This window comes from Xenopus tropicalis, chromosome 9 (assembly GCF_000004195.4).
Source record: "Xenopus tropicalis strain Nigerian chromosome 9, UCB_Xtro_10.0, whole genome shotgun sequence".
Taxonomy (NCBI): domain Eukaryota; kingdom Metazoa; phylum Chordata; class Amphibia; order Anura; family Pipidae; genus Xenopus; species Xenopus tropicalis.
Window position 1 is genome coordinate 88,279,195 of NC_030685.2, and position 27,041 is coordinate 88,306,235.

Sequence of the window (27,041 nt, forward strand, 5' to 3'; positions counted from 1 at the left end):
CCCCCCCCCCCCTTAGTAAATAAGCCCTGAAATCTCCAAACTGAGAAGCACAAAGCAGTAAGAACCTTTACCTTCTCGGCGTCCTGCTCAAAGAGCCGCAGCTGGAAGCACTGGTCCAGTTTCAGCTTTCGCACGTGCCACATTTGGTGCAGGTGTTGCCGCGTCGAGTGAAGTTTATCCAGGAGGCTGGTGATCTTTGGCACGAGGCTTTGGAAATCCGCCCCTCCTGGGATACAGTTCCTACCCGAGAACCCATCCCCACATCTGATACACTGTAGCAGCCTTTGACCATCTCGGTCCAACTCCTCCACAGGAGCCTTGATGACCTTCTTCTTCAGCTGGGTATGTTCATCTATCAGCCTTCTAGATCCCTCAACATCCACAGGGAACTCCTTCCTGGCCAGCATCTCCTGCAGATCCTCCAAGCGAGAAAGCAAGTGGACGGCACTGTTAAAAAATTCCTCAAGGGACACGCGGATCTCGATCCATTCATCGTGATTGTAATCCAAGGAACCTTCAAATTCTTCTGTCAGCTGAGATGGATCCACCAGCTTCGAAAGTCCTTCAACCGATACCATGCTGGTCTAAGGGAAGAAGACCAAGAAAGTTGTATCAAGGCAAAAAAAAACATTGGCAGACATGTTCTAATACATTAACCCGTTTCCTTGCAGTTTTAGAAGGAACCCATGATTTCTGTGGAACTGTAGGTCAATGGTTCCCAAACTGTGGGACTGGCCTCCCTAGGGGACTGGAAGCAGGGGGTTCTGGTTGGGTAAGAATCGAGGAGAAAGCTTAGATACACCAGAAAGTCTAGCTCGAAGGTCAGTTGGGGTGAGATGTGGAGTGAAAATGTTTGCACTGTTCTAGATAGTCTTGAAACTATTGCGGAATAACTGATACACGGATATATTCCTACAGCCATTTTGTGAGCTAAGGAGGTCCTAACCAAAGTTTGAAACTTCAAAAGGAGGGCCCAAGGGCTGAGGCTCGAACTAAAAAAGTTTGGCAATCGCTGCTGTACGCTAGGCTAATCATGGTCAAGATGATGCAAGCCATATTCTAGGTGATGCTAGTTATATTCTTGGTAATCCATACTTTAGGGAAGTCTATGACGTTCTAGACCAGTGATGCCCAACCAACGGCTCATGAGTAATAAGTTGCTCACCACCACCTTTGATGTTGCTCCCAGTGGCCTCAATGTAGGTGCCCATTTTGAAATTTCTGGCTTGGAGGCAAGTTTTGGAAGTACAGAGACACAGTTTCAACCCAAGCAGAGACCCCCGCAGGCCAGCAGTCCACATGGGGCTACCAAATAGCCGCACAGTCTTCATTGGGTATCCCCAAATAACTTTTTTTTACTACTTTTTACATCTGAATGTGATCCAAAAAAGTTGGGCATACCTATTCTAGAATATGCAAGGCATGCTCTATGAGATGCTAGTCATGTTCTAGATTACACAATGCATGTTCTAGGTGATGCTACTTATGTTCTTGGTGATGCAAGCCATGAGGTTAGTCACATTCTAGATGATGCAAGCCATCCTTTAGGAGATGCTAGTCATATTGTACATGGTGCAAGTCATTCTCTAGATGATTCTAGTTATATTCTAGATCAGTGGTTTTCAACCTTCCTAATGCCACGACCCATTAATACAGTTCCTCATGTTGTGGTGACCCCAACCATAAAATTATTCCCAAGACCATCGGGAATACCGGTATGTGTTTTCTGATGGTCTTAGGTGACCCCTGTGAAAGGGTCATTCGACCCCCAAAGGGGTCGCGACCCACAAGTTGAGAACTGCTGTTCTAGATGATACAAGCCATATCCTAGGTGATGCTAGTTAAGATCTTTTTGATGCCAATCATACTGTAGGAGAGGCTAGTCACGTTCTAGACAATGCATACCATCTGGGCTAGTTACATGCAAGATGAAGCAAGCCATGCTCTAGGAGATGCTAGTCATGTTCTAGATAGTGCAAGCCATGCTCTAGAATGGTGATGCTAGTTGTGTTCTTGGTGACGCATTGGGAGGGTTTTATTGAGAAATCCTGTACCTCAAATATAAATTTGGAGCTCCCGAAGTTCGTTTTCTGTTTCTGCCAGAAGTTCTCGGGTTTGATAATCAGCGCCACGTGGATTTCGGCCGGAAACGCTTCTTGCAGGGTCTTCAGTAGGGGCTTAATCAAGTCCCATTTGGATCCTCGCATGTCAATGATAACAGTAAAACCTCGTTTGCAGACATCTTCACTGTATGTGGGGCAGAGAGGGGCGGGAGAAACCAGGGAGTTAATTAGCGGATGTCAATCAATACGAGAGAAATAGCCCCGCCCCCATTGCTTTATATAGAGGTTAGTCAGTACATTACAGAATCCTTATGATGATATAGAAAGGAAAGTGGGGGAGATAAGGAATCTGGGAATGAGCAGGGCCCCCATTCTGTCCCCTCTGTACAGCAGCACTATATATATATATATACATACACAGCGCAGCAGGCAGTAAAGCGAGGTGCCCTATTATAGAGAGATGCCCCTCTGCCAATTGCTATTCACACTCCCGCAGGCAATGCTGCATTATTGATGTTATATAAATAAATAATAGCGATTGGCGCTGAGTGCAGGAAAGCGATGTCTCTGCCCCGGGGGGTATTTCCATTGCCCGCGGTGGAAAGGGCAGGTTCTAGGTGCCACAATCTCATCCATCACTGCCCCGGAGCTAAGGATCCAGGTGTTGGGCGTCTCGGAAACCCAATTACTTCAGTCCATGGAGGTGAAGGATAAACGTTATTAACCCTACGTAGGAGGTGGGAATTAACCCTTTAGGCTGTAACACCGGCGCCAGCGGGCACTGCCCATTACTGCACCACGTGCTTTGTGCCAAGGGGGAAGACTATTACAATAAATGTTGTTGCTTTACAATACACAGGAGAGAGGGGTATCAGAATCAACATGCATTGTGGGAATTGTAGTTCCTTATGAGTCACTTTATATTATATTCCACTGCGGGATGGGCAGGGAGGATGGGCAGCAGCCAGTGCCAGTATCAAATATGGCTGCCTGTTCTTGCTGTTTCACTCACTATGAATCATGGGATCTGTAGTCTTTCTGCAGTTTGGTTTGGGCCCTCAGAACCACCAATAATAACCCCCCATGGGGGCACATTGCAATACATGCGGTTGTACTATCCCCCCTAAATCCTAAGGAATCCCCACATCCTGCAGGGGGAGGTAATGTGCGGATCGTCCCATTCTGTCAGTGGCGGGGGGGGGGGGCAGTAAGTCACAGTACCACCTAGTGGGGCAGGAAACCGCAGGCAGGGAGGGAGGGACATTTCCCTGCACAACTGGGAATAATGAATTGGAGGAAGCACGTGGGGAACCGGGGCAATAGGGTCAGGCCGTGGGCACAATCTCTGCCCCACTATTATCCTATAAAGGGACGGGCACTGCCCAAGCTGGCACAGTCCTACAGGCTTCACACCCCTGGTTTAACACTAAACATGAATATAATTGCGGTCACAGTCCCATTGTTTCCGGTCAGATATTTATATAACACTGTACTTGGGACTCGGGACAGGAAGCCCCGTAAAGCGAAAGTAGAATGCCGGGCTGGAAACGGTGCCAGTTGCTAATAGGAAGAACATTCTGTACAAACGGGTACACGGCATCGTCGCACTCACTGTCCCAGGGGCATCCCATAATTCCCAGTGTTTATAGCAGAGGGAAATATAATGTGGATTTCAAGTCATAAAGGGCAAGGAAAGCCTAAAACAGGGTGATGGGAGGGGTCAAAGATGACACGGACTGCTGTATATAAATAATGGGGTCCAGCAAATCTACAGCCCCCCCCTGCCCCAGTTACACAATTCTTAGCAACTTTTCAATTGGTCGTCATTATATAGTGTTTGAATTATTTGCCCTCTTCTTCAAATGGGGGTCACTGACCCCGGCAACCAAACCCTATTGCTCTGTGAGGCTCCAGTTTTATTGTTATTGTTACTTTTTATTCCTTATCTTTCTATTCAGCCCCTCCCCTATTCATATACCTGTCTCTCATTCACACCACTCCCTGGTTACTAAGGTAACTTGGACCCTAGCAACCAGATAGCTGTTATAACTCCAAACTGCAGAGCTGCTGAACAATTATTGAAATAACTGAAAAAATGACAAATAATAAAAAATGAAGACCAATTGCAAATTATCTCAGAATATCTACTCTCTACATCATACTAAGAGTTAACTCAAAGCTGAACAACCCCTTTAGTGGGGCAATAAGTGGGAATCCTGTTCTCTGCTGTCAGATTTTTTCTGTACAAATATTTATCAGCGCATTTTACCCTGGGGGGGGCAGATATAGTTGGATCAGGGGATGATGGGAGCCAGGGAAATTGATTGAAATGTCCACAGAGGCAGCTGAAGCCAAACAAACATTGTACCAATCTGTCACCGGGGCATCTGGGGAACGGGCAGAAACCAGCGCGGGGGGCGGCCCTTATACTCAGCATTATTTACACAGGTCCCACTCTCTGCCCCCCCCAGGGGCACAAATCATTGGGAATCAGCTGAAACCCCCGGTGTCTGTGTGTCTGTCTAGACGTGGGGATGGTTTCCAGTATAATTTCTGTTATTTATTGGCCAATTGGGGGGGGGATCAGGTTTTATTACATCGTTTCTGTACCGCAGGGGGGTGAAGGTGGAATGTCCCAGACTGAGGGCCCCCTCACGTTCCCACAATCCTGAATTTATAAGTGGAAAATATTAGGGGGTTACTGTGCCTTTAAATGAACTTGCTCTTTAACTAAATGCATTCTGCGTGGCTGCATGGAAACCAGTAGAGGCTGAATGAATACAATCAAATCTCTGCTGTTACTCTATAGAGAGGTAGGGCAGCCAGTGGCTATCGGTGGGGTGCTGTAGGGCCAGAATAGGGAGGAAGGGCATTTACCATTATGCCAATCATCCCCGGGTACAAAGCACGCTGGGTACTAATACCCCCCTTACCTTGGCACGCTGGGTACTAATACCCCCCTTACCTTGGCACGCTGGGTACTAATACCCCCCTTACCTTGGCACGCTGGGTACTAATACCCCCTGTCCCTTAAACCCTTGGTACCTGGCATGCGGTACTAATACCCCCTTACCTTGGCACACTGGGTACTAATACCCCCCTTACCTTGGCACGCTGGGTACTAATACCCCCTTACCTTGGCACGCTGGGGTACTAATACCCCCCTTACCTTGGCACGCTGGGTACTAATACCCCCTTACCTTGGCACGCTGGGTACTAATACCCCCTTACCTTGGCACGCTGGGTACTAATACCCCCTTACCTTGGCACGCTGGGTACTAATACCCCCTTACCTGGCACGCTGGGTATAATACCCCCCTTACCTTGGCACGCTGGGTACTAATACCCCCCTTACCTTGGCACGCTGGGTACTAATACCCCCTTACCTTGGTACGCTCGGTACTAATACCCCCCTTACCTTGGCACACTGGGTACTAATACCCCCCTTACCGTGGCACGCTGGGTGCTAATATCCCCCTTACCTTGGCACGCTGGGTATATACCCCCCTTACCTTGGCACGCTGGGTACTAATACCCCCTTACCTTGGCACGCTGGGTACTAACATCCCCCTTACCTTGGCACGCTGGGTACTAAACACCCCCTTACCTTGGCACGCTGGGTACTAACATCCCCCTTACCTTGGCACGCTGGGTACTAACATCCCCTTACCTTGGCACGCTGGGTACTAATACCCCCTTACCTTGGCACGCTGGGTACTAACATCCCCCTTACCTTGGCACGCTGGGTACTAACATCCCCCTTACCTTGGCACGCCCCTTACCTTGGCACGCTGGGTACTAACATCCCCTTACCTTGGCACGCTGGGTACTAACATCCCCCTTACCTTGGCACGCCTTACTTACCTTGGCACGCTGGGTACTAATACCCCCTTACCTTGGCACGCTGGGGGGTACTAACATCCCCCTTACCTTGGCACGCTGGGTACTAATATCCCCTTACCTTGGCACGCTGGGTACTAATACCCCCTTACCTTGGCACGCTGGGTACTAACATCCCCTTACCTTGGCACGCTGGTACTAACATCCCCCTTACCTTGGCACGCTGGGTACTAATACTCCCCTTACCTTGGCACGCTGGGTACTAACATCCCCCTTACCTTGGCACGCTGGGTACTAACATCCCCCTTACCTTGGCACGCTGGGTACTAATATCCCCTTACCTTGGCACGCTGGGTACTAATACCCCCTTACCTTGGCACGCTGGGGTACTAATACCCCCTTACCTTGGCACGCTGGGTACTAATACCCCTTACCTTGGCACGCTGGGTACTATCCCCCTTACCTTGGCACGCTGGGTACTAATACCCCCCCTTACCTTGGCACGCTGGGTACTAACAACCCCCTTACCTTGGCACGCTGGGGTACTAACATCCCCCTTACCTTGGCACGCTGGGTACTAATACTCCCCTTACCTTGGCACGCTGGGTACTAACATCCCCCTTACCTTGGCACGCTGGGTACTAATACTCCCCTTACCTTGGCACGCTGGGTACTAATACCCCCCTTACCTTGGCACGCTGGGTACTAATACCCCCCTTACCTTGGCACGCTGGGTACTAACATCCCCCTTACCTTGGCACGCTGGGTACTAATACCCCCCTTACCTTGGCACGCTGGGTACTAACATCCCCCTTACCTTGGCACGCTGGCAAGATAAGTCACCAGTCTCCTCAGATCTTCCTGCCGTATCCTGTCGTGGTTGCTCCGTGCCGGGAAGGTGAGGATGGGGCCCCCGCGTTTATCTCGCCCACCTGGCAGAACAAAGAACACGTTACACGAGGGTCCGACTGGCGCCCCCCAAGCCCAAAGCCCCCCAAGCCCAAAGCCCCCCCAAGCCTGAATGCCCCAGTTTGTGCCAATACTCAGCGCTGCCCAGGAAAATCCTCTCACAGGATCAATAACCTCTAATTATAACGGTGCCAATCACCGCGGGAATCTGTAACGAAGCGACCAATCAATATCACAGCCGGTACCAATGCACTCGTTAGTGATGATAACAATATCCCTATAGGAGAACTTTATATTCCCTTTACAGCTGGTGCAGAACTGACCCAAAGTGTAATTAAGTAAAGCCGCTTCCTCCATCCAATCCGCTCGTTTGTATGTAAATTATTCATTCATTTCCTGGAACTGAGAAATGCAAATTGCACTGAAACCCATTATGTTAATGCTCGTTACTGACGCGGGTCCGTCCAATCACAGCCCGGCTGTGGCCCTTCTGCTTGTTTGGCACTCCACTTTGATTTGCTGAGGCTGCTGGGAAATGTAGTTTGGCCAGATGGTCAATTCCCCACCCCCCCAAGGTCATTACCCAAGGTCCCGGGACCTCCTGTCCAATCACAGTGTGCGGATTTCCTATCCTGTACAATACAACGCCCCGTACCCTATTAATGGGGCCTACGCCCCTGAGGGATCTATATAAGTAGGGGGGTAAAAACTTAGGGGGCAGATAGGAGTATAGTAGCTGAATATAGAAGGGGTCCCACAAAAAGATAGAAAGGGGTTAAAGGAAAGGAGAGGGGATGAGAGACAGAAGGAGAGAGGGGAAGGGAAAGGGGGTTCGGGGAGTAGAGAGACAAATGGGGGAGAGGGGAAATATAGAAGGGGGAGAAGAGGGAGGATGGGGGGGAGTAAGGCCAAACAGTTGGGGGGGGAATAGAAAAGGAAAGGAGAGGGGATGAGAGACAGAAGGAGAGAGGGGAAGGGAAAGGGGGTTCGGGGAGAGACAAATGGGGGAGAGGGGAAATATAGAAGGGGGGAGAAGAGGGAGGATGGGGGGGGAGTAAGGCCAAACAGTTGGGGGGGGGGAATAGAAAAGGAAAGGAGAGGGGATGAGAGACAGAAGGAGAGAGGGGAAGGGAAAGGGGGTTCGGGGAGCAGAGAGACAAATGGGGGGAGAGGGGAAGGGAAAGGGGGTTCGGGGAGTAGAGAGACAAATGGGGGGAGAGGGGAAATATAGAAGGGGGGAGAAGAGGGAGGATGGGGGGGAGTAAGGCCAAACAGTTGGGGGGGGGGAATAGAAAAGGAAAGGAGAGGGGATGAGAGACAGAAGGAGAGAGGGGAAGGGAAAGGGGGTTCGGGGAGCAGAGAGACAAATGGGGGGAGAGGGGAAGGGAAAGGGGTTCGGGGAGTAGAGAGACAAATGGGGGGAGAGGGGAAATATAGAAGGGGGAGAAGAGGGAGGATGGGGGGGAGTAAGGCCAAACAGTTGGGGGGGGAATAGAAAAGGAAAGGAGAGGGGATGAGAGACAGAAGGAGAGAGGGGAAGGGAAAGGGGGTTCGGGGGGTAGAGAGACAAATGGGGGGAGAGGGGAAATATAGAAGGGGGGAGAAGAGGGAGGATGGGGGGGGAGTAAGGCCAAACAGTTGGGGGGGGGGGAATAGAAAAGGAAAGGAGAGGGGATGAGAGACAGAAGGAGAGAGGGGAAGGGAAAGGGGGTTCGGGGAGCAGAGAGACAAATGGGGGGAGAGGGGAAGGGAAAGGGGGTTCGGGGAGTAGAGAGACAAATGGGGGGAGAGGGAACAGTTGGGGCGATAGAAAAGGAGCAGAAGAAGAGAAAAACAAAGGGGGTAAAAGGAGAGTAAAGAGACAGAATGGGGAGCAGACGGGGGGCAATCAGGGCTGATCAGAGAAGAGGGGGGGCCCCTGACCAGGGATGGGGCCCGTACTGCCGCCCTCCAGCTGTCGAGTTCCATCTCCCATTCGTTACACAATATGATACACTGTTTGTGTTTGTATCATGATCCGACCCCCCCCAGTCACCCCCCCCGACACCCTAATTCCTCTGTTTATCGAGGGAATAGTTTCCCTTTCGCTCTCAGGGATCTTTTTCTAAAACGCGACATTGAATCTGTTATTTCAGGAAGGGAAGCGGCCGTTCCTGCTGGATCGCACTCAATGCAGAACATACAGAAATAGGCAGCGAGGCCCCTGCGATTTCTATTTTTACACAGTTTCCTACTCGTGGGCTATTTATAGAGCAGGTTGGCCGCGCGCCGGCTCCAAAAACCTACAAATGCCCTCAGTACCCACCCCGCTCCCCCCCTCTGCTCTAAAGCGGTTTCATGGCTGTTAGTTCTGCAGCTCAGAGCCAAATCCCTGCGTGTCGGCCGCTCACTATGGGCTGAGAAATACAGAGGCGCCTGTTCCCTGCACCCCAGGGAAAAACATAGTGGGGCCCCCCAGCAGGGCAATATGGGGAGAATGGGGCAAGATAGTAACAGCCCTGGCCCTGCATACACTGGGGCCCAAGTGGGGGGGGGGTCTCAATCTTGCCCTACTGTCTCCATCTTGTACCTACTGTCTCCATCTTGCCCTACTGTCTCCATCTTGCCCTACTGTCTCCATCTTGTACCTACTGTCCCCATCTTGCCCTACTGTCTCCACCTTGCCCTACTGTCCCCATCTTGCCCTACTGTCTCCATCTTGCCCTACTGTCTCCATCTTGCCCTACTGTCTCCATCTTGTCCTACTGTCCCCATCTTGTCCTACTGTCCCCATCTTGCCCTACTGTCTCCACCTTGCCCTACTGTCTCCATCTTGTACCTACTGTCTCCATCTTGCCCTACTGTCTCCATCTTGCCCTACTGTCCCCATCTTGCCCTACTGTCTCCATCTTGCCCTACTGTCTCCATCTTGCCCTAATGTCTCCACCTTGCCCTACTGTCTCCATCTTGTCCTATTGTCTCCATCTTGTACCTACTGTCTCCCATCTTGTTCTACGGTCTCCATCTTGTCCTACTGTCCCCATCTTGCCCTACTGTCTCCATCTTGCCCTACTGTCTCCATCTTGTCCTACTGTCCACATCTTGCCCTACTGTCTCCATCTTGTCCTACTGTCCATATCTTGCCCTACTGTCTCCATCTTGCCCTACTGTCTCCATCTTGTCCTACTGTCTCCATCTTGCCCTACTGTCTCCATCTTGCCCTACTGTCTCCATCTTGTCCTACTGTCTCCATCTTGCCCTACTGTCTCCATCTTGCCCTACTGTCTCCATCTTGCCCTACTGTCTCCATCTTGCCATACTGTCCCCATCTTGCCCTACTGTCTCCATCTTGCCCTACTGTCTCCATCTTGCCCTACTGTCTCCATCTTGCCCTACTGTCTCCATCTTGCCCTACTGTCTCCATCTTGCCCTACTGTCTGCTGGGAGTTGCAGCTATAAGACATCACTTTATGGCAATGACATTCCCCAGTAGGACCCCCGCAAAGCCGCTGCCGCTGTTGGTATAAACCGTATGTGAGTGCGACTGGCCTTGCGCTTAATCCAACTCCCGGGCAGAAGGTTCTGAAAAGCACAGCCTGCTGGGATTACTGGGAATCTCCGATTACACCACTTTGCTCGGCCGCCACATCTGGTTAGGAGATAACACTGACACTCCGGAACGTTCCGCCCGGAATTCTCAATCAACGTAATAATAAAGGGTGAATAATATATAGCCAAAAGCTACTTGTAGAGTGTAAGCTCTTTGGGGCAGGGCTCCCTTCCCCTCCTGTATCGGTTATTGATTGCTTTATATGTTACTCCTTGTAGATTGTAAGCTCTTTGGGGCAGGGCTCTCTTCCCCTCCTGTATCGGTTATTGATTGCTTTATATGTTACTCCTTGTAGATTGTAAGCTCTTTTGGGCAGGGCTCCCTTCCCCTCCTGTATCGGTTATTGATTGCTTTATATGTTACTCCTTGTAGATTGTAAGCTCTTTTGGGCAGGGCTCCCTTCCCCTCCTGTATCGGTTATTGATTGCTTTATATGTTACTCCTTGTAGATTGTAAGCTCTTTGGGGCAGGGCTCTCTTCCCCTCCTGTATCGGTTACTGATTGCTTTATATGTTACTCCTTGTAGAGTGTAAGCTCTTTTGGGCAGGGCTCTCTTCCCCTCCTGTATCGGTTACTGATTGCTTTATATGTTACTCCTTGTAGAGTGTAAGCTCTTTGGGGCAGGGCTCTCTTCCCCTCCTGTATCGGTTATTAATTGCTTTATATGTTACTCCTTGTAGAGTGTAAGCTCTTTTGGGCAGGACTCTCTTCCCCTCCTGTATCGGTTACTGATTGCTGTATATGTTACTCCTTGTAGAGTGTAAGCTCTTTTGGGCAGGGCTCCCTTCCCCTCCTGTATTGGTTACTGATTGCTTTATATGTTACTCCTTGTAGAGTGTAAGCTCTTTTGGGCAGGGCTCCCTTCCCCTCCTGTATTGGTTACTGATTGCTTTATATGTTACTCCTTGTAGAGTGTAAGCTCTTTGGGGCAGGGCTCCCTTCCCCTCCTGTATCGGTTACTGATTGCTTTATATGTTACTCCTTGTAGAGTGTAAGCTCTTTGGGGCAGGGCTCCCTTCCCCTCTTGTATCAGTTACTGATTGCTTTATATGTTACTCTGTATGCCCAATGTATGTAACCCACTTATTGTACAGCGCTGCGGGTTATGTTGGCGCTTTATATATAAATGTTAATAATAATAATAACCTGCCCCTTTTGCCCCATACGGGGGCAGTTGCAGCAGTGCAGGCTGTCAGAATCCGTGTGACCCCCAGCGCAGATACAGAGGCCGAATCCAGTTTCAGGATAATTCCCTGAGTAATGGGAACGTAATGCCGGGATTACAGGGGGATTTCATGTGCCTTATGTTATGGTCATAGAGTTCACTGAGGGCCACAGGGGCCCCTATACTGTTACACTGGGAATGTCTTATGGCCTAATCTGAATAACAGCTCACAAGTCCTGGCTGAGAATGCTGGGAAATGACATACAGTGTCAGTTACACATAACTATAAACCCAGTGAGAATGAGGGATGAATGGATATTGGGGAGTTGTATCAGGAGTCAGAACCAGCAGTGCAGGGAAGGGAAAGGGACAGACACAGTGACAGTTACACATAACTATAAACCCAGTGAGAATGAGGGATGAATGGTTATTGGGGAGTTGTATCAGGAGTCAGAACCAGCAGTGCAGGGAAGGGAAAGGGACAGACACAGTGACAGTTACACATAACTATAAACCCAGTGAGAATGAGGGATGAATGGATATTGGGGAGTTGTATCAGGAGTCAGAACCAGCAGTGCAGGGAAGGGAAAGGGACAGTGACAGTTACACATAACTATAAACCCAGTGAGAATGAGGAATGAATGGGTATTGGGGAGTTGTATCAGGAGTCAGAACCAGCAGTGCAGGGAAGGGAAAGGGACAGACACAGTGACAGTTACACATAACTATAAACCCAGTGAGAATGAGGAATGAATGGGTATTGGGGAGTTGTATCAGGAGTCAGAACCAGCAGTGCAGGGAAGGGAAAGGGACAGACACAGTGACAGTTACACATAACTATAAACCCAGTGAGAATGAGGAATGAATGGATATTGGGGAGTTGTATCAGGAGTCAGAACCAGCAGTGCAGGGAAGGGAAAGGGACAGACACAGTGACAGTTACACATAACTATAAACCCAGTGAGAATGAGGGATGAATGGATATTGGGGAGTTGTATCAGGAGTCAGAACCAGCAGTGCAGGGAAGGGAAAGGGACAGACACAGTGACAGTTACACATAACTATAAACCCAGTGAGAATGAGGGATGAATGGATATTGGGGAGTTGTATCAGGAGTCAGAACCAGCAGTGCAGGGAAGGGAAAGGGACAGGCACAGTGACAGTTACACATAACTATAAACCCAGTGAGAATGAGGAATGAATGGGTATTGGGGAGTTGTATCAGGAGTCAGAACCAGCAGTGCAGGGAAGGGAAAGGGACAGACACAGTGACAGTTACACATAACTATAAACCCAGTGAGAATGAGGAATGAATGGATATTGGGGAGTTGTATCAGGAGTCAGAACCAGCAGTGCAGGGAAGGGAAAGGGACAGACACAGTGACAGTTACACATAACTATAAACCCAGTGAGAATGAGGAATGAATGGATATTGGGGAGTTGTATCAGGAGTCAGAACCAGCAGTGCAGGGAAGGGAAAGGGACAGACACAGTGACAGTTACACATAACTATAAACCCAGTGAGAATGAGGGATGAATGGATATTGGGGAGTTGTATCAGGAGTCAGAACCAGCAGTGCAGGGAAGGGAAAGGGACAGACACAGTGACAGTTACACATAACTATAAACCCAGTGAGAATGAGGGATGAATGGATATTGGGGAGTTGTATCAGGAGTCAGAACCAGCAGTGCAGGGAAGGGAAAGGCTGGATTAGAACGTATCAGTAGCACAGGCTGATGATTCACTATATCTGTACGTATAATGTGACCCTCAAACCATAATTGGCCTATAAGCCCCCCCTTGTGTTCATGAGTGGAGCTGAGCCCCCCAGCCCGGTACCTATGAGCCAATGGGAGGGGACGTACCTGAGACAAAGGCCACTTTTTCCTTGAGGACAGACAGGACATCAGTAGCTTTTAATCCGTCGTTCCGAAATGAACCTGCGAAACAAAGGAGGAGAAATGAGCCGAGAATTCTGTGTCTCCCTCGGCCCCCGGCCCAGTTCCAGGATGGAGCCCCCGGCCCAGTTCCACTCAGGAACATAGGAATCTGTCATTTCCCAGCAGGAGTCGGAGCTCTGCAGTCTCACATTAAAACTACTGGGGGGGGGGGGGGGGGGGGAGGAAACCTTTCTAATTGGGTCAGAACCCACCGGCAGCACATTTGTAATGACAAGCAAATGACTTTTAGTGGGGGGGGGGGGCTCTCAGCTCAGCCCTATACAGTGTATGTTACACCCATATCCCAGGCCTATAGGGAGCCGTATAGGTGCATCTATGCTGCAGCCTGAACTGCTTTCTGTGCCGCCATGATGAACTGAAATGGATTAGCTCCTCACTACTACTGACTGCTACTACTGATACACGTAGCTACAACTGGGAGTAATACATAGATATATCGAATAGTAAATCCCTGGGAGAGTGTCAGCTCCCTGGCCAAGGCCCGGCCATACTGATACACGTAGGTACAACTGGGAGTAATACATAGATATATAGAATAGTGAATCCCTGGGAGAGTGTCAGCTCCCTGGCCAAGGCCCGGCCATACTGATACACGTAGGTACAACTGGGAGTAATACATAGATATTTAGAATAGTAAATCCCTGGGAGAGTGTCAGCTCCCTGGCCAAGGCCCGGCCATACTGATACACGTAGGTACAACTGGGAGTAATACATAGATATTTAGAATAGTAAATCCCTGGGAGAGTGTCAGCTCCCTGGCCAAGGCCCGGCCATACTGATACACGTAGGTACAACTGGGAGTAATACATAGATATATAGAATAGTAAATCCCTGGGAGAGTGTCAGCTCCCTGGCCAAGGCCCGGCCATACTGATACACGTAGGTACAACTGGGAGTAATACATAGATATTTAGAATAGTAAATCCCTGGGAGAGTGTCAGCTCCCTGGGCAAGGCCCGGCCATACTGATACACGTAGCTACAACTGGGAGTAATACATAGATATATAGAATAGTGAATCCCTGGGAGAGTGTCAGCTCCCTGGCCAAGGCCCGGCCATACTGATACACGTAGGTACAACTGGGAGTAATACATAGATATTTAGAATAGTAAATCCCTGGGAGAGTGTCAGCTCCCTGGCCAAGGCCCGGCCATACTGATACACGTAGGTACAACTGGGAGTAATACATAGATATATAGAATAGTAAATCCCTGGGAGAGTGTCAGCTCCCTGGCCAAGGCCCGGCCATACTGATACACGTAGGTACAACTGGGAGTAATACATAGATATTTAGAATAGTAAATCCCTGGGAGAGTGTCAGCTCCCTGGGCAAGGCCCGGCCATACTGATACACGTAGCTACAACTGGGAGTAATACATAGATATATAGAATAGTGAATCCCTGGGAGAGTGTCAGCTCCCTGGCCAAGGCCCGGCCATACTGATACACGTAGGTACAACTGGGAGTAATACATAGATATATCGAATAGTAAATCCCTGGGAGAGTGTCAGCTCACTGGCCAAGGCCCGGCCATACTGATACACGTAGGTACAACTGGGAGTAATACATAGATATTTAGAATAGTAAATCCCTGGGAGAGTGTCAGCTCCCTGGCCAAGGCCCGGCCATACTGATACACGTAGGTACAACTGGGAGTAATACATAGATATATCGAATAGTAAATCCCTGGGAGAGTGTCAGCTCCCTGGGCAAGGCCCGGCCATACTGATACACGTAGCTACAACTGGGAGTAATACATAGATATATAGAATAGTAAATCCCTGGGAGAGTGTCAGCTCCCTGGGCAAGGCCCGGCCATACTGATACACGTAGCTACAACTGGGAGTAATACATAGATATATAGAATAGTAAATCCCTGGGAGAGTGTCAGCTCCCTGGGCAAGGCCCGGCCATACTGATACACGTAGCTACAACTGGGAGTAATACATAGATATATAGAATAGTGAATCCCTGGGAGAGTGTCAGCTCCCTGGCCAAGGCCCGGCCATACTGATACACGTAGGTACAACTGGGAGTAATACATAGATATATAGAATAGTGAATCCCTGGGAGAGTGTCAGCTCCCTGGCCAAGGCACGGCCATACTGATACACGTAGGTACAACTGGGAGTAATACATAGATATATAGAATAGTGAATCCCTGGGAGAGTGTCAGCTCCCTGGCCAAGGCCCGGCCATACTGATACACGTAGGTACAACTGGGAGTAATACATAGATATATAGAATAGTGAATCCCTGGGAAAGTGTCAGCTCCCTGGCCAAGGCACGGCCATACTGATAAATGAGACCCTGGTTATGTAACTAATTGCCCTTGTATCTCACATCTGCCCATTGGCCCAGGGGCTGAACTCTCTCTGGGTCAGACATTAGTTTAGGGGGTGACCTTCAGTAGATTGGGGGTGCACATTTCATACCTGGCCAATAGGGGAGCAGGAGGGCAAGGGAGGCGGAGCCTGGATATTACACTCACTATACAAATACTGTCTGCCCAGAGCAACTGGCACCCAGGGGCCACAGAGATGTGAATGGGCCCCTGGCCGAGAGGAGCAACTTCTATTATATTTTGCTTTACTTTGCGTTTGGGGGGGCTTAATAGCTGAATTGCTGGGGTACCAGTGTATCAGGCTATGCAGCCGGGGGCCCTATTTATATCTCAGAAGCCTTTAGGGCCACAAACGATGCACATGAAACTTTCTGCCCCACTGGGTTAATATGGAGCCATTCAGTGGCACAAACCAAATATCAATGGGAACCAATCCGATCACTTTAATGGGTCTAAATGATCCAGCAGGGACTTCTAACCCCCTATAGACTCCTAACCCCCCCTATAGACCCCTAACCCCCCTATAGACTCCTAACCCCCCCTATAGACCTCCAACTCCCCTATAGACCCCTAACCCCCCTATAGACTCCTAACCCCCCTATAGACTCCTAACCCCCTATAGATCCCTAACCCCCCCTATAGACCCCTAACCCCCCTATAGACTCCTAACCCCCCCTATAGACCCCTAACCCCCCTATAGACTCCTAACCCCCCTATAGACCTCCAACTCCCCTATAGACCCCTAACCCCCCTATAGACTCCTAACCCCCTATTGACTCCTAACCCCCCTATAGACCCCTAACCCCCCCTATAGACCCCTAACCCCCCCCTATAGACCTCCAACTCCCCTATGAGCCAGGGTGCAATCAACCCGCCTTCACCCCAGGTTGTTACACCACATAACCCTGTGCGGTCCAACTGCAACTCTCCCACCATAGTCGCTCACTGCGCTGCATCTGACACAGCAATAGGTTCAGAGTTACTGTCTCCAGTCAGAACAATGGCGCTCACTTATCTACACACCATCACCCTCCCCCCCCCCCGGCTATATTATGCGACTGATACACATCCTTGCCCCCATAGAGGTGCCCCCAGGCCGTGGTTACAGTATGAGCTCCGAGCCCAGCAAATTGCATTTATTACATGTACCCCATGTTGCTCACATAATGGGGGGGGGGGTTATCAGAAGCAAATAATAGTAAAATAATATTTATATATATATAAAGCGCCAACCTATAGTGCAGCGCTGTACAACACAAGCCCTATACACATGTACATATACATTTTATACATTCCTTATAGACGGGGGGGGGGGGGGGGGTCAGAAATCTGCAGAATTTTCATTCCGGAGCAGAACCACAAAGAAACCAATCAACTCTGATCAGTCAACTGCAACATCACTAATGAAAGCGACGTTCTGATTGGTTGCCATGGGTTACTGCTCTGGCGTAAAATTACATCTGCCAACATTCCCCCCCCCCCTAGTTCTAGTTACCCTTTAATTCCCTACAGAACAGGATCAGGGGCTCTTATCTAAATCCTGTAGCATATTCACCTGGGGGTGCCATTATTTACAAAGGAAAGGTTCTGCCCCTTTGGAATGATTTGAGCACAATTTGCCCCCCCAGTTTCCCATTTTATATTCCGATCACAGCCCCCACGACAGAATTCTCCGGGGGGACGAGAAGCCGCCCATTGTGTTCCCTGAATAACCCCCAGCGCCGGGCCCATTCAGCCCCTGATGTCTATTCCATGGGCTCATTATAACGTGTGGCCCCTGGGGGCCCCGACCCGCTGGCCCGGCCTTTCATCTCCACTAAAAACACAAATTGTTCTTTTTCTCTCCAAATCCTCAAACACAATAATCCGCCTGGTGGGAAATCTGGAAATCCCAGCGTTTCGCTTCTTTGTAACAAAAAAATGACATTGAAGTATTTGTTCCATATTCCGCTATTTTAGGTTTAACAATAATTTAATACTAATAAGTATTTATGAAATTGCGGCAAACTGGGTTTTTATGTGGGTGGTTCCGAGTCACCGGGCCGAGAGGTTAATTGCACCACAACCTGCCCTGATGGAGGGCAAGAGAGCAAGAGCCCCGCCCACACTGAATCCTGGGCTTTCATTGGCCGAGCCTGAGGCAGCAGGGAGGAAGCACCATAAGGACATTCCCAGGGAATCTGGGTTTTATGGCCGGATCAATAGGAAACAGATCCATGTTTATTGCTGGGAAGGATCCATGTAAGTCCCAGGGGTAAGTGACAGCACGGGGTATAATCCACTTGGGAGTCTGGGGGCCAATTACCAACATCCCCAACTCTCTTTGGGTCTCTCTTTCTATGTATATATATACTGCATATACACAGACTGCTTATATACATATATATTGGCAAAACACTGCTAACATGATTGTGAATTTTATTATTATTATTATTATTATTAATTAACAGATTAAATAGTCTGCATTGCGGGACAATAAATGGGTTTCTATGTTGGATACACAGATTTACATACAGAAACAAACCAATATCTGATCTGAAGGGCTATTGTGTATATATATATATCCTAGTACAGAAACTACAGGGGGCTGTTCCTGCTGAATTGTGCTTAGTACAGGGAATCCCTATGTGCCATAGTTTTATGGTATCTCTCTGTACAGGCTATGGGCAAACTTAGGGGGCTGTTCCTGCTGAATTGTGCTTAGTACAGGGGAATCCCTATGTGCCATAGTTTTATGGTATCTCTCTGTACAGGCTATGGGCAAACTTAGGGGGCTGTTCCTGCTGAATTGTGCTTAGTACAGGGGAATCCCTATGTGCCATAGTTTTATGGTATCTCTCTGTACAGGCTATGGGCAAACTTAGGGGGCTGTTCCTGCTGAATTGTGCTTAGTACAGGGGAATCCCTATGTGCCATAGTTTTATGGTATCTCTCTGTACAGGCTATGAGCAAACTTAGGGGGCTGTTCCTGCTGAATTGTGCTTAGTACAGGGGTATCCCTATGTGCCATAGTTTTATGGTATCTCTCTGTACAGGCTATGAGCAAACTTAGGGGGCTGTTCCTGCTGAATTGTGCTTAGTACAGGGGAATCCCTATGTGCCATAGTTTTATGGGATCTCTCTGTACAGTCTATGGGCAAACTTAGGGGGCTGTTCCTGCTGAATTGTGCTTAGTACAGGGGAATCCCTATGTGCCATAGTTTTATGGTATCTCTCTGTACAGGCTATGAGCAAACTTAGGGGGCTGTTCCTGCTGAATTGTGCTTAGTACAGGGGTATCCCTATGTGCCATAGTTTTATGGTATCTCTCTGTACAGGCTATGAGCAAACTTATGGGGCTGTTCCTGCTGAATTGTGTTTAGTACAGGGGAACCCCTATGTGCCATAGTTTTATGGTATCTCTCTGTACAGGCTATGAGCAAACTTAGGGGGCTGTTCCTGCTGAATTGTGCTTAGTACAGGGGTATCCCTATGTGCCATAGTTTTATGGTATCTCTCTGTACAGGCTATGGGCAAACTTAGGGGGCTGTTCCTGCTGAATTGTGCTTAGTACAGGGGAATCCCTATGTGCCATAGTTTTATGGTATCTCTCTGTACAGGCTATGAGCAAACTTAGGGGGCTGTTCCTGCTGAATTGTGCTTAGTACAGGGGAATCCCTATGTGCCATAGTTTTATGGTATCTCTCTGTACAGGCTATGAGCAAACTTAGGGGGCTGTTCCTGCTGAATTGTGCTTAGTACAGGGGAATCCCTATGTGCCATAGTTTTATGGTATCTCTCTGTACAGGCTATGGGCAGCAATACTAGTCCCGTGGCTACTGGCCAGGCTATGGAACGGGATAGAGGCTGCAGGGATTCTAGGAATAAATGACTTTCCCTGGGATTGTGCTGCTATTTCCGCGCTGCAATTAATCATCCAAATAAAGGGTTTCTGCCGCGCGTCACGTTCCGGAGAATTCCACCCGGGGGAACGGACTGAACCAAGAGACAAATATTCCACATATTTCACTTTTGCCACGAAACCTTCCGCTAATGAGAAGAATAAATTCCCTGCCCCCCCCCCCCCCCCGTGACAGAATGGATCCTTCCAATACAGATGCACCCCCGGTTCTGGGAATAAGTCATCCCTATTAGCCCGGAGTGGCACTGAGAGACAGCCGACACTTATGTCCATACAGACTGGCATTCTGTGGCACACACAGCCGGATACACACACAGCCGGATACACACACAGCCGGATACACACACAGCCGGATACACACACAGCCGGATACACACACAGCCGGATACACACACAGCCGGATACACACAGAGCCGGATACACACACAGCCGGATACACACACAGCCGGATACACACACAGCCGGATACACACACAGACAGATACACACACAGCCAGATACACACACAGACAGACACACACACAGCCAGATACACACACAGCCGGATACACACACAGCCAGATACACACACAGCCGGATACACACACAGAGCCGGATACACACACAGCCGGATACACACACAGCCGGATACACACACAGCCAGGCACACACACAGACAGATACACACAGAGCCGGATACACACACAGCCGGATACACACACAGCCGGATACACACACAGCCGGATACACACACAGCCAGATACACACACAGCCAGATACACACACAGCCAGATACACACACAGCCGGATACACACAGAGCCGGATACACACACAGCCGGATACACACACAGCCGGATACACACACAGCCGGATACACACACAGCCAGATACACACACAGCCGGATACACACACAGCCAGATACACACACAGCCGGATACACACAGAGCCGGATACACACACAGCCGGATACACACAAAGACAGACACACACACAGCCAGATACACACACAGCCGGATACACACACAGCCGGATACACACACAGCCAGATACACACACAGCCGGATACACACACACAGCCGGATACACACACAGCCGGATACACACACAGCCGGATACACACACAGCCAGATACACACACAGCCGGATACACCACACACAGCCGGATACACACACAGCCGGATACACACACAGCCGGATACACACAGAGCCGGATACACACACAAGCCGGATACACACAAAGACAGACACACACACAGCCAGATACACACACAGCCGGATACACACACAGCCGGATACACACACAGCCGGATACACACACAGCCGGATACACACACAGCCGGATACACACAGAGCCGGATACACACACAGCCGGATACACACAAAGACAGACACACACACAGCCAGATACACACACAGCCGGATACACACACAGCCGGATACACACACAGCCAGATACACACACAGCCAGATACACACACAGCCGGATACACACACAGCCGGATACACACAGAGCCGGATACACACACAGCCGGATACACACACAGACAGACACACACAGAGCCGGATACACACACAGCCGGATACACACACAGCCGGATACACACACAGACGGATACACACACAGCCGGATACACACACAGACAGATACACACACAGCCGGATACACACACAGCCGGATACACACACAGACAGATACACACACAGACAGACACACACACAGCCAGATACACACACAGCCGGATACACACACAGCCGGATACACACACAGCCAGGCACACACACAGACAGATACACACAGAGCCGGATACACACACAGCCGGATACACACACAGCCGGATACACACACAGCCGGATACACACACAAGCCAGATACACACACAGCCAGATACACACACAGCCAGATACACACACAGCCGGATACACACAGAGCCGGATACACACACAGCCGGATACACACACAGCCGGATACACACACAGCCGGATACACACAAAGACAGACACACACACAGCCAGATACACACACAGCCGGATACACACACAGCCGGATACACACACAGCCAGATACACACACAGCCAGATACACACACAGCCGATACACACAGAGCCGGATACACACACAGCCGGATACACACAAAGACAGACACACACACAGCCAGATACACACACAGCCGGATACACACAGAGCCGGATACACACACAGCCGGATACACACACAGACAGACACACACAGAGCCGGATACACACACAGCCGGATACACACACAGCCGGATACACACACAGACGGATACACACACAGACAGATACACACACAGACAGATACACACACAGCCGGATACACACACAGCCGGATACACACACAGACAGATACACACACAGCCGGATACACACACAGACGGATACACACACAGCCGGATACACACACAGACAGATACACACACAGCCGGATACACACACAGCCGGATACACACACAGACAGATACACACACAGCCGGATACACACACAGACAGATACACACACAGCCGGATACACACACAGCCGGATACACACACAGACGGATACACACACAGCCGGATACACACACAGACAGATACACACACAGCCGGATACACACACAGACGGATACACACACAGCCGGATTACACACACAGACAGATACACACACAGCCGGATACACACACAGCCGGATACACACACAGACAGATACACACACAGCCGGATACACACACAGCCGGATACACACACAGACAGACACACACAGCCGGATACACACACACAGGCCGGATACCACACACACAGGCCGGATACACACAGAGCCGGATACACACACAGCCGGATACACACACAGAGCCGGATACACACACACAGCCGGATACACACACAGACAGATACACACACAGCCGGATACACACACAGCTGGATACACACACAGACAGACACACACAGCCGGATACACACACACAGCCGGATACACACACACAGCCGGATACACACAGAGCCGGATACACACACAGCCGGATACACACACAGACAGATACACACACACAGCCAGATACACACACACAGCCGGATACACACACAGCCGGAATACACACACACCACGCCGGGATACACACACAGCCGGATACACCAGCCGAATACACACACAGCCGGATACACACACAGCCGGATACACACACAGCCGATACACACAGACAGAACACCACAGCCAGATACACACACACAGCCAGATACACACACACAGCCGGATTACACACACAGGCCGGATACACACACCACAGCCGGATACAACCACACACAGCCGGATACACACAGAGCCGGATACACACACAGCCGGATACACACACCACAGCCGGATACACACACAGCCGATACACACACACAGCCGGATACACACACACAGCCGGATACACACAGAGCCGGATACACACACAGCCGGATACACACACACAAGCCGGAATACACACACAGCCAGATACACACACACAGCCAGATACACACACACAGCCGGATACACACACAGCCGGATACACACACAGCCGGATACACACACACAGCCGGATACACACACAGCAGATACACACACACACAGATACACACACACAGCCAGATACACACACACAGCCGGATACACACACAGCCGGATACAACCACACAACAGCCGGATACACAACACAGCCAGATACACACACACAGCCAGATACACCACACAGAGCCGGATACACACACAGCCGGGAGTACACCACACACAGCCCGGATACACACAGGAGGCCGGATACACACACAGCCGGATACACACACAGCCGGATACACACACAGCCGGATACACACACAGACAGACACACACAGCCGGATACACACACACAGCCGGATACACACAGAGCCGGATACACACACAGCCGGATACACACACAGCCGGATACACACACAGACAGACACACACACAGCCAGACACACAGAGAGACAGACACACAGAGAGACAGACACACAGAGAGACAGACACACAGACACACAGAGAGACAGACACACAGAGAGACAGACACACAGACACACAGACACACAGAGAGACAGATACACAGAGAGACAGACACACAGAGAGACAGACACACAGAGAGACAGACACACAGACACAGAGAGAGACAGACACACAGAGAGACAGACACACAGAGAGACAGACACACAGAGAGACAGACACACAGAGAGACAGACACACAGAGAGACAGACACACAGAGAGACAGCAGGAGGTGTGAAATCAGACACTCGGATTCCGGGGGCTCAGCTGTTTCTTTGCCCCTTTGTGCCCCTCGGGGGAGATCCCTGCGCTGAATCTTCCCCTCAGTCTGTCCCTGCGCCAAACGTCTGTCTGTCTGCGACATCTGTCCCATTGGGATAATGTGAGAGAAACTGTGGCTAAATCTGCCCCCGACAGTCAGGTCTCCCCCCCCCCCCCCCCGTCCAACTGCAACAGCACAAGGGTTGTCATTAGTGGGGTAACTACCTATAGAGCAAATCCCACAGGGTAACTAGGGGCGCCGGACTGCGGGGTCTGCTGAACTGTAGTGTCCCCCCCACGCCCTGATATGGGGGTGCCCAATCTAGGGGTTCCACTTCACAGATTTAGTTATACCATGTGACAAACAAACAGAATGATGCGTAAGTGGGCGGGGCCTGTAACAAGTTGTTTCTATGGACTGATCCAATGACCATTAGCGACACAGGGAGAGAGTTGCAGTTCCACATAAGCACCAATAGGGGGTAAATGCTGACCATTGAGAAATGATTGACCTCAGCAACGTTGCATGCTGGGAGTTGTGGTGAATCAGCATCATAAGTGAATGCGCTCAGTGTGCGAGTCAGTGGGATCCCAGGGGTGCGGGGGTTAATCCTCTCCCAGCTCATTGGCTCTGTTACTGCTTCATTGTATAAACACTCGGCCCCTCGCACAGAAGCCCCCCTTGTTCCCGACCCCCATCCCCTCTCTATATATTTTCTTTCTGACACAATTTCTGCTGGCGACTTTCCCTGTGAGTTTATGGAACATTCTCCCGAAACAAGTCCTTTTTGTCCAATACAAACGCACAACAGTCGCACACAACAAGGGGACGTTGTGTCTCTATCTGAAATGGTGCCTGATAACTTACTCGCCAAGGACACGGGAGCCATTTATATTCCCTTCTATAGGAACTCAATGTAAAGCAGCCAGTAACCCTTCCCCTGTCTCTGCCCCTATATATTAGGTACCTACCTAGTGCTACCAACCCCTATTTCTGTAGGGAAATGAGAGCAGGGCAGGCAGTAACCCTTCCAACACTTTCCCCTGTCTCTGCCCCTATATATTAGGTACCTACCTAGTGCTACCAACCCCTATTTCTGTAGGGAAATGAGAGCAGGGGCAGCAGTAACCCTTCCAACACTTTCCCCTGTCTCTGCCCCTATATATTAGGTACCTACCTAGTGCTACAACCCCTATTTCTGTAGGGAAATGAGAGCAGGGCAGGCAAGTAACCCTTCCAACACTTTCCCCTGTCTCTGCCCTATATATTAGGTACCTACCTAGTGCTACCAACCCCTATTTCTGTAGGGAATGAGAGCAGGGCAGGCAGTAACCCTTCCAACACTTTCCCTGTCTCTGCCCCTATATATTAGGTACCTACCTAGTGCTACCAACCCCTATTTCTGTAGGGAAATGAGAGCAGGGCAGGCAGTAACCCTTCCAACCACTTTCCCCTGTCTCTGCCCCTATATATTAGGTACCTACCTAGTGCTACCAACCCCTATTTCTGTAGGGAAATGAGAGCAGGGCAGGCAGTAACCCTTCCAACACTTTCCCCTGTCTCTGCCCCTATATATTAGGTACCTACCCTAGTGCTACAACCCCTATTTCTGTAGGGAAATGAGAGCAGGGCAGGCAGTAACCCTTCCAACACTTTTCCCCTGTCTCTGCCCCTATATATTAGGTACCTACCTAGTGCTACCAACCCCTATTTCTGTAGGGAAATGAGAGCAGGGCCAGGCAGTAACCCTTCCAAACACTTTCCCCTGTCTCTGCCCCTATATATTAGGTACCTACCTAGTGCTACCAACCCCTAATTTCTGTAGGGAAATGAGAGCAGGGCAGGCAGTAACCCTTCCAACACTTTCCCCTGTCTCTGCCCCTATATATTAGGTACCTACCTAGTGCTACCAACCCCTATTTCTGTAGGGAAATGAGAGCAGGCAGCAGTAACCCTTCCAAACACTTTCCCCTGTCTCTGCCCCTATTATATTAGGTACCTACCTAGTGCCTACCAACCCCTATTTCTGTAGGGAAATGAAGCAGGGCAGGCAGTAACCCTTCCAACACTTTCCCCTGTCTCTGCCCCTATATATTAGGTACCTACCTAGTGCTACCAACCCCTATTTCTGTAGGGAAATGAGAGCAGGGCAGGCAGTAACCCTTCCAACACTTTCCCCTGTCTCTGCCCCTATATATTAGGTACCTACCTAGCTCAGGGCAACCAATCAGCAGTTAGATTTCAGCAATTAGAAAACCAAAGGAAAGCATCTGATTGGCTGCTATGAGCCAGTATGATAACTATACCCCTTAGTTTTAAAGGGGAAGCTAAGTATTTGTATTTCTGCCCCTTTGAACTGGATTGAACCCCAGGAATAGGGAAGAGACTGGGGATTCTGTATATTCCCGTTTATCCCTCACAGCTGTTTGTACTGCGGCGGCTTCAGGAGTCGGACTGTTGGGCTCGGGAGTCGCTTCCCTGGAAGGCGGATTTATTCTGCATTGTATCAATTTCCCTTTTCAAACAAATATTTGTGTGTTTGTCTCCGAGCCAAAAAGCAGAGGGAGAGGCTGCGCCACGGCAACCGATTCCCGGCACCCCTTCACTGCTGGAGGGAACCTCGACTCAGGAATAGGGGTCCCTGTGATATTTCCATTAGTCACACACGATGCTCAACTGGCCCTTATGGCAACTTGGCTACTTTTATTCCTTATCTTTCTATTCAGCCCCTCCCCTATTCATATACCAGTCTCTCATCCAAACCACTCCCTGGTTGCTAAGGTAATTTGGACCCTAGCAACCAGACAGCAGCTGAAACTCCAATGTAAAAATGCGGCCCATCCACACAATGATGGGGGGGGCTCCTACCGCTTTGATATTTTATTCTTTTTTCTTCCATAAGTGCAATTTGTGTTCGTTTCTGGGCAGCCGAGATGAGAGCAAAGGCCTCTGGGAGGGGGCGAGTTCCCGGGGGCCACTAATGCGGGGGGCTCTCTAATATGTTAGCGTTTAAG

At 49.9% G+C, this 27,041-nt stretch overlaps 1 protein-coding gene across 1 annotated transcript in view; it reads right to left on the reverse strand.

Moving 5' to 3' along the window:
• LOC101733063 (kalirin) overlaps nucleotides 1–27,041 on the reverse strand; it is a 113,510-nt gene that overhangs the window by 45,533 nt on the left and 40,936 nt on the right. Inside the window, exons 2-5 of the mRNA XM_031893886.1 lie at nucleotides 13,433–13,507; nucleotides 6,721–6,835; nucleotides 2,055–2,247; nucleotides 66–584 (exon numbers count right to left, since the gene is read on the reverse strand). Coding sequence (XP_031749746.1) covers nucleotides 66–584; nucleotides 2,055–2,247; nucleotides 6,721–6,835; nucleotides 13,433–13,507 — 902 coding nt within the window. The remainder of the gene's footprint in view (nucleotides 1–65; nucleotides 585–2,054; nucleotides 2,248–6,720; nucleotides 6,836–13,432; nucleotides 13,508–27,041) is intronic.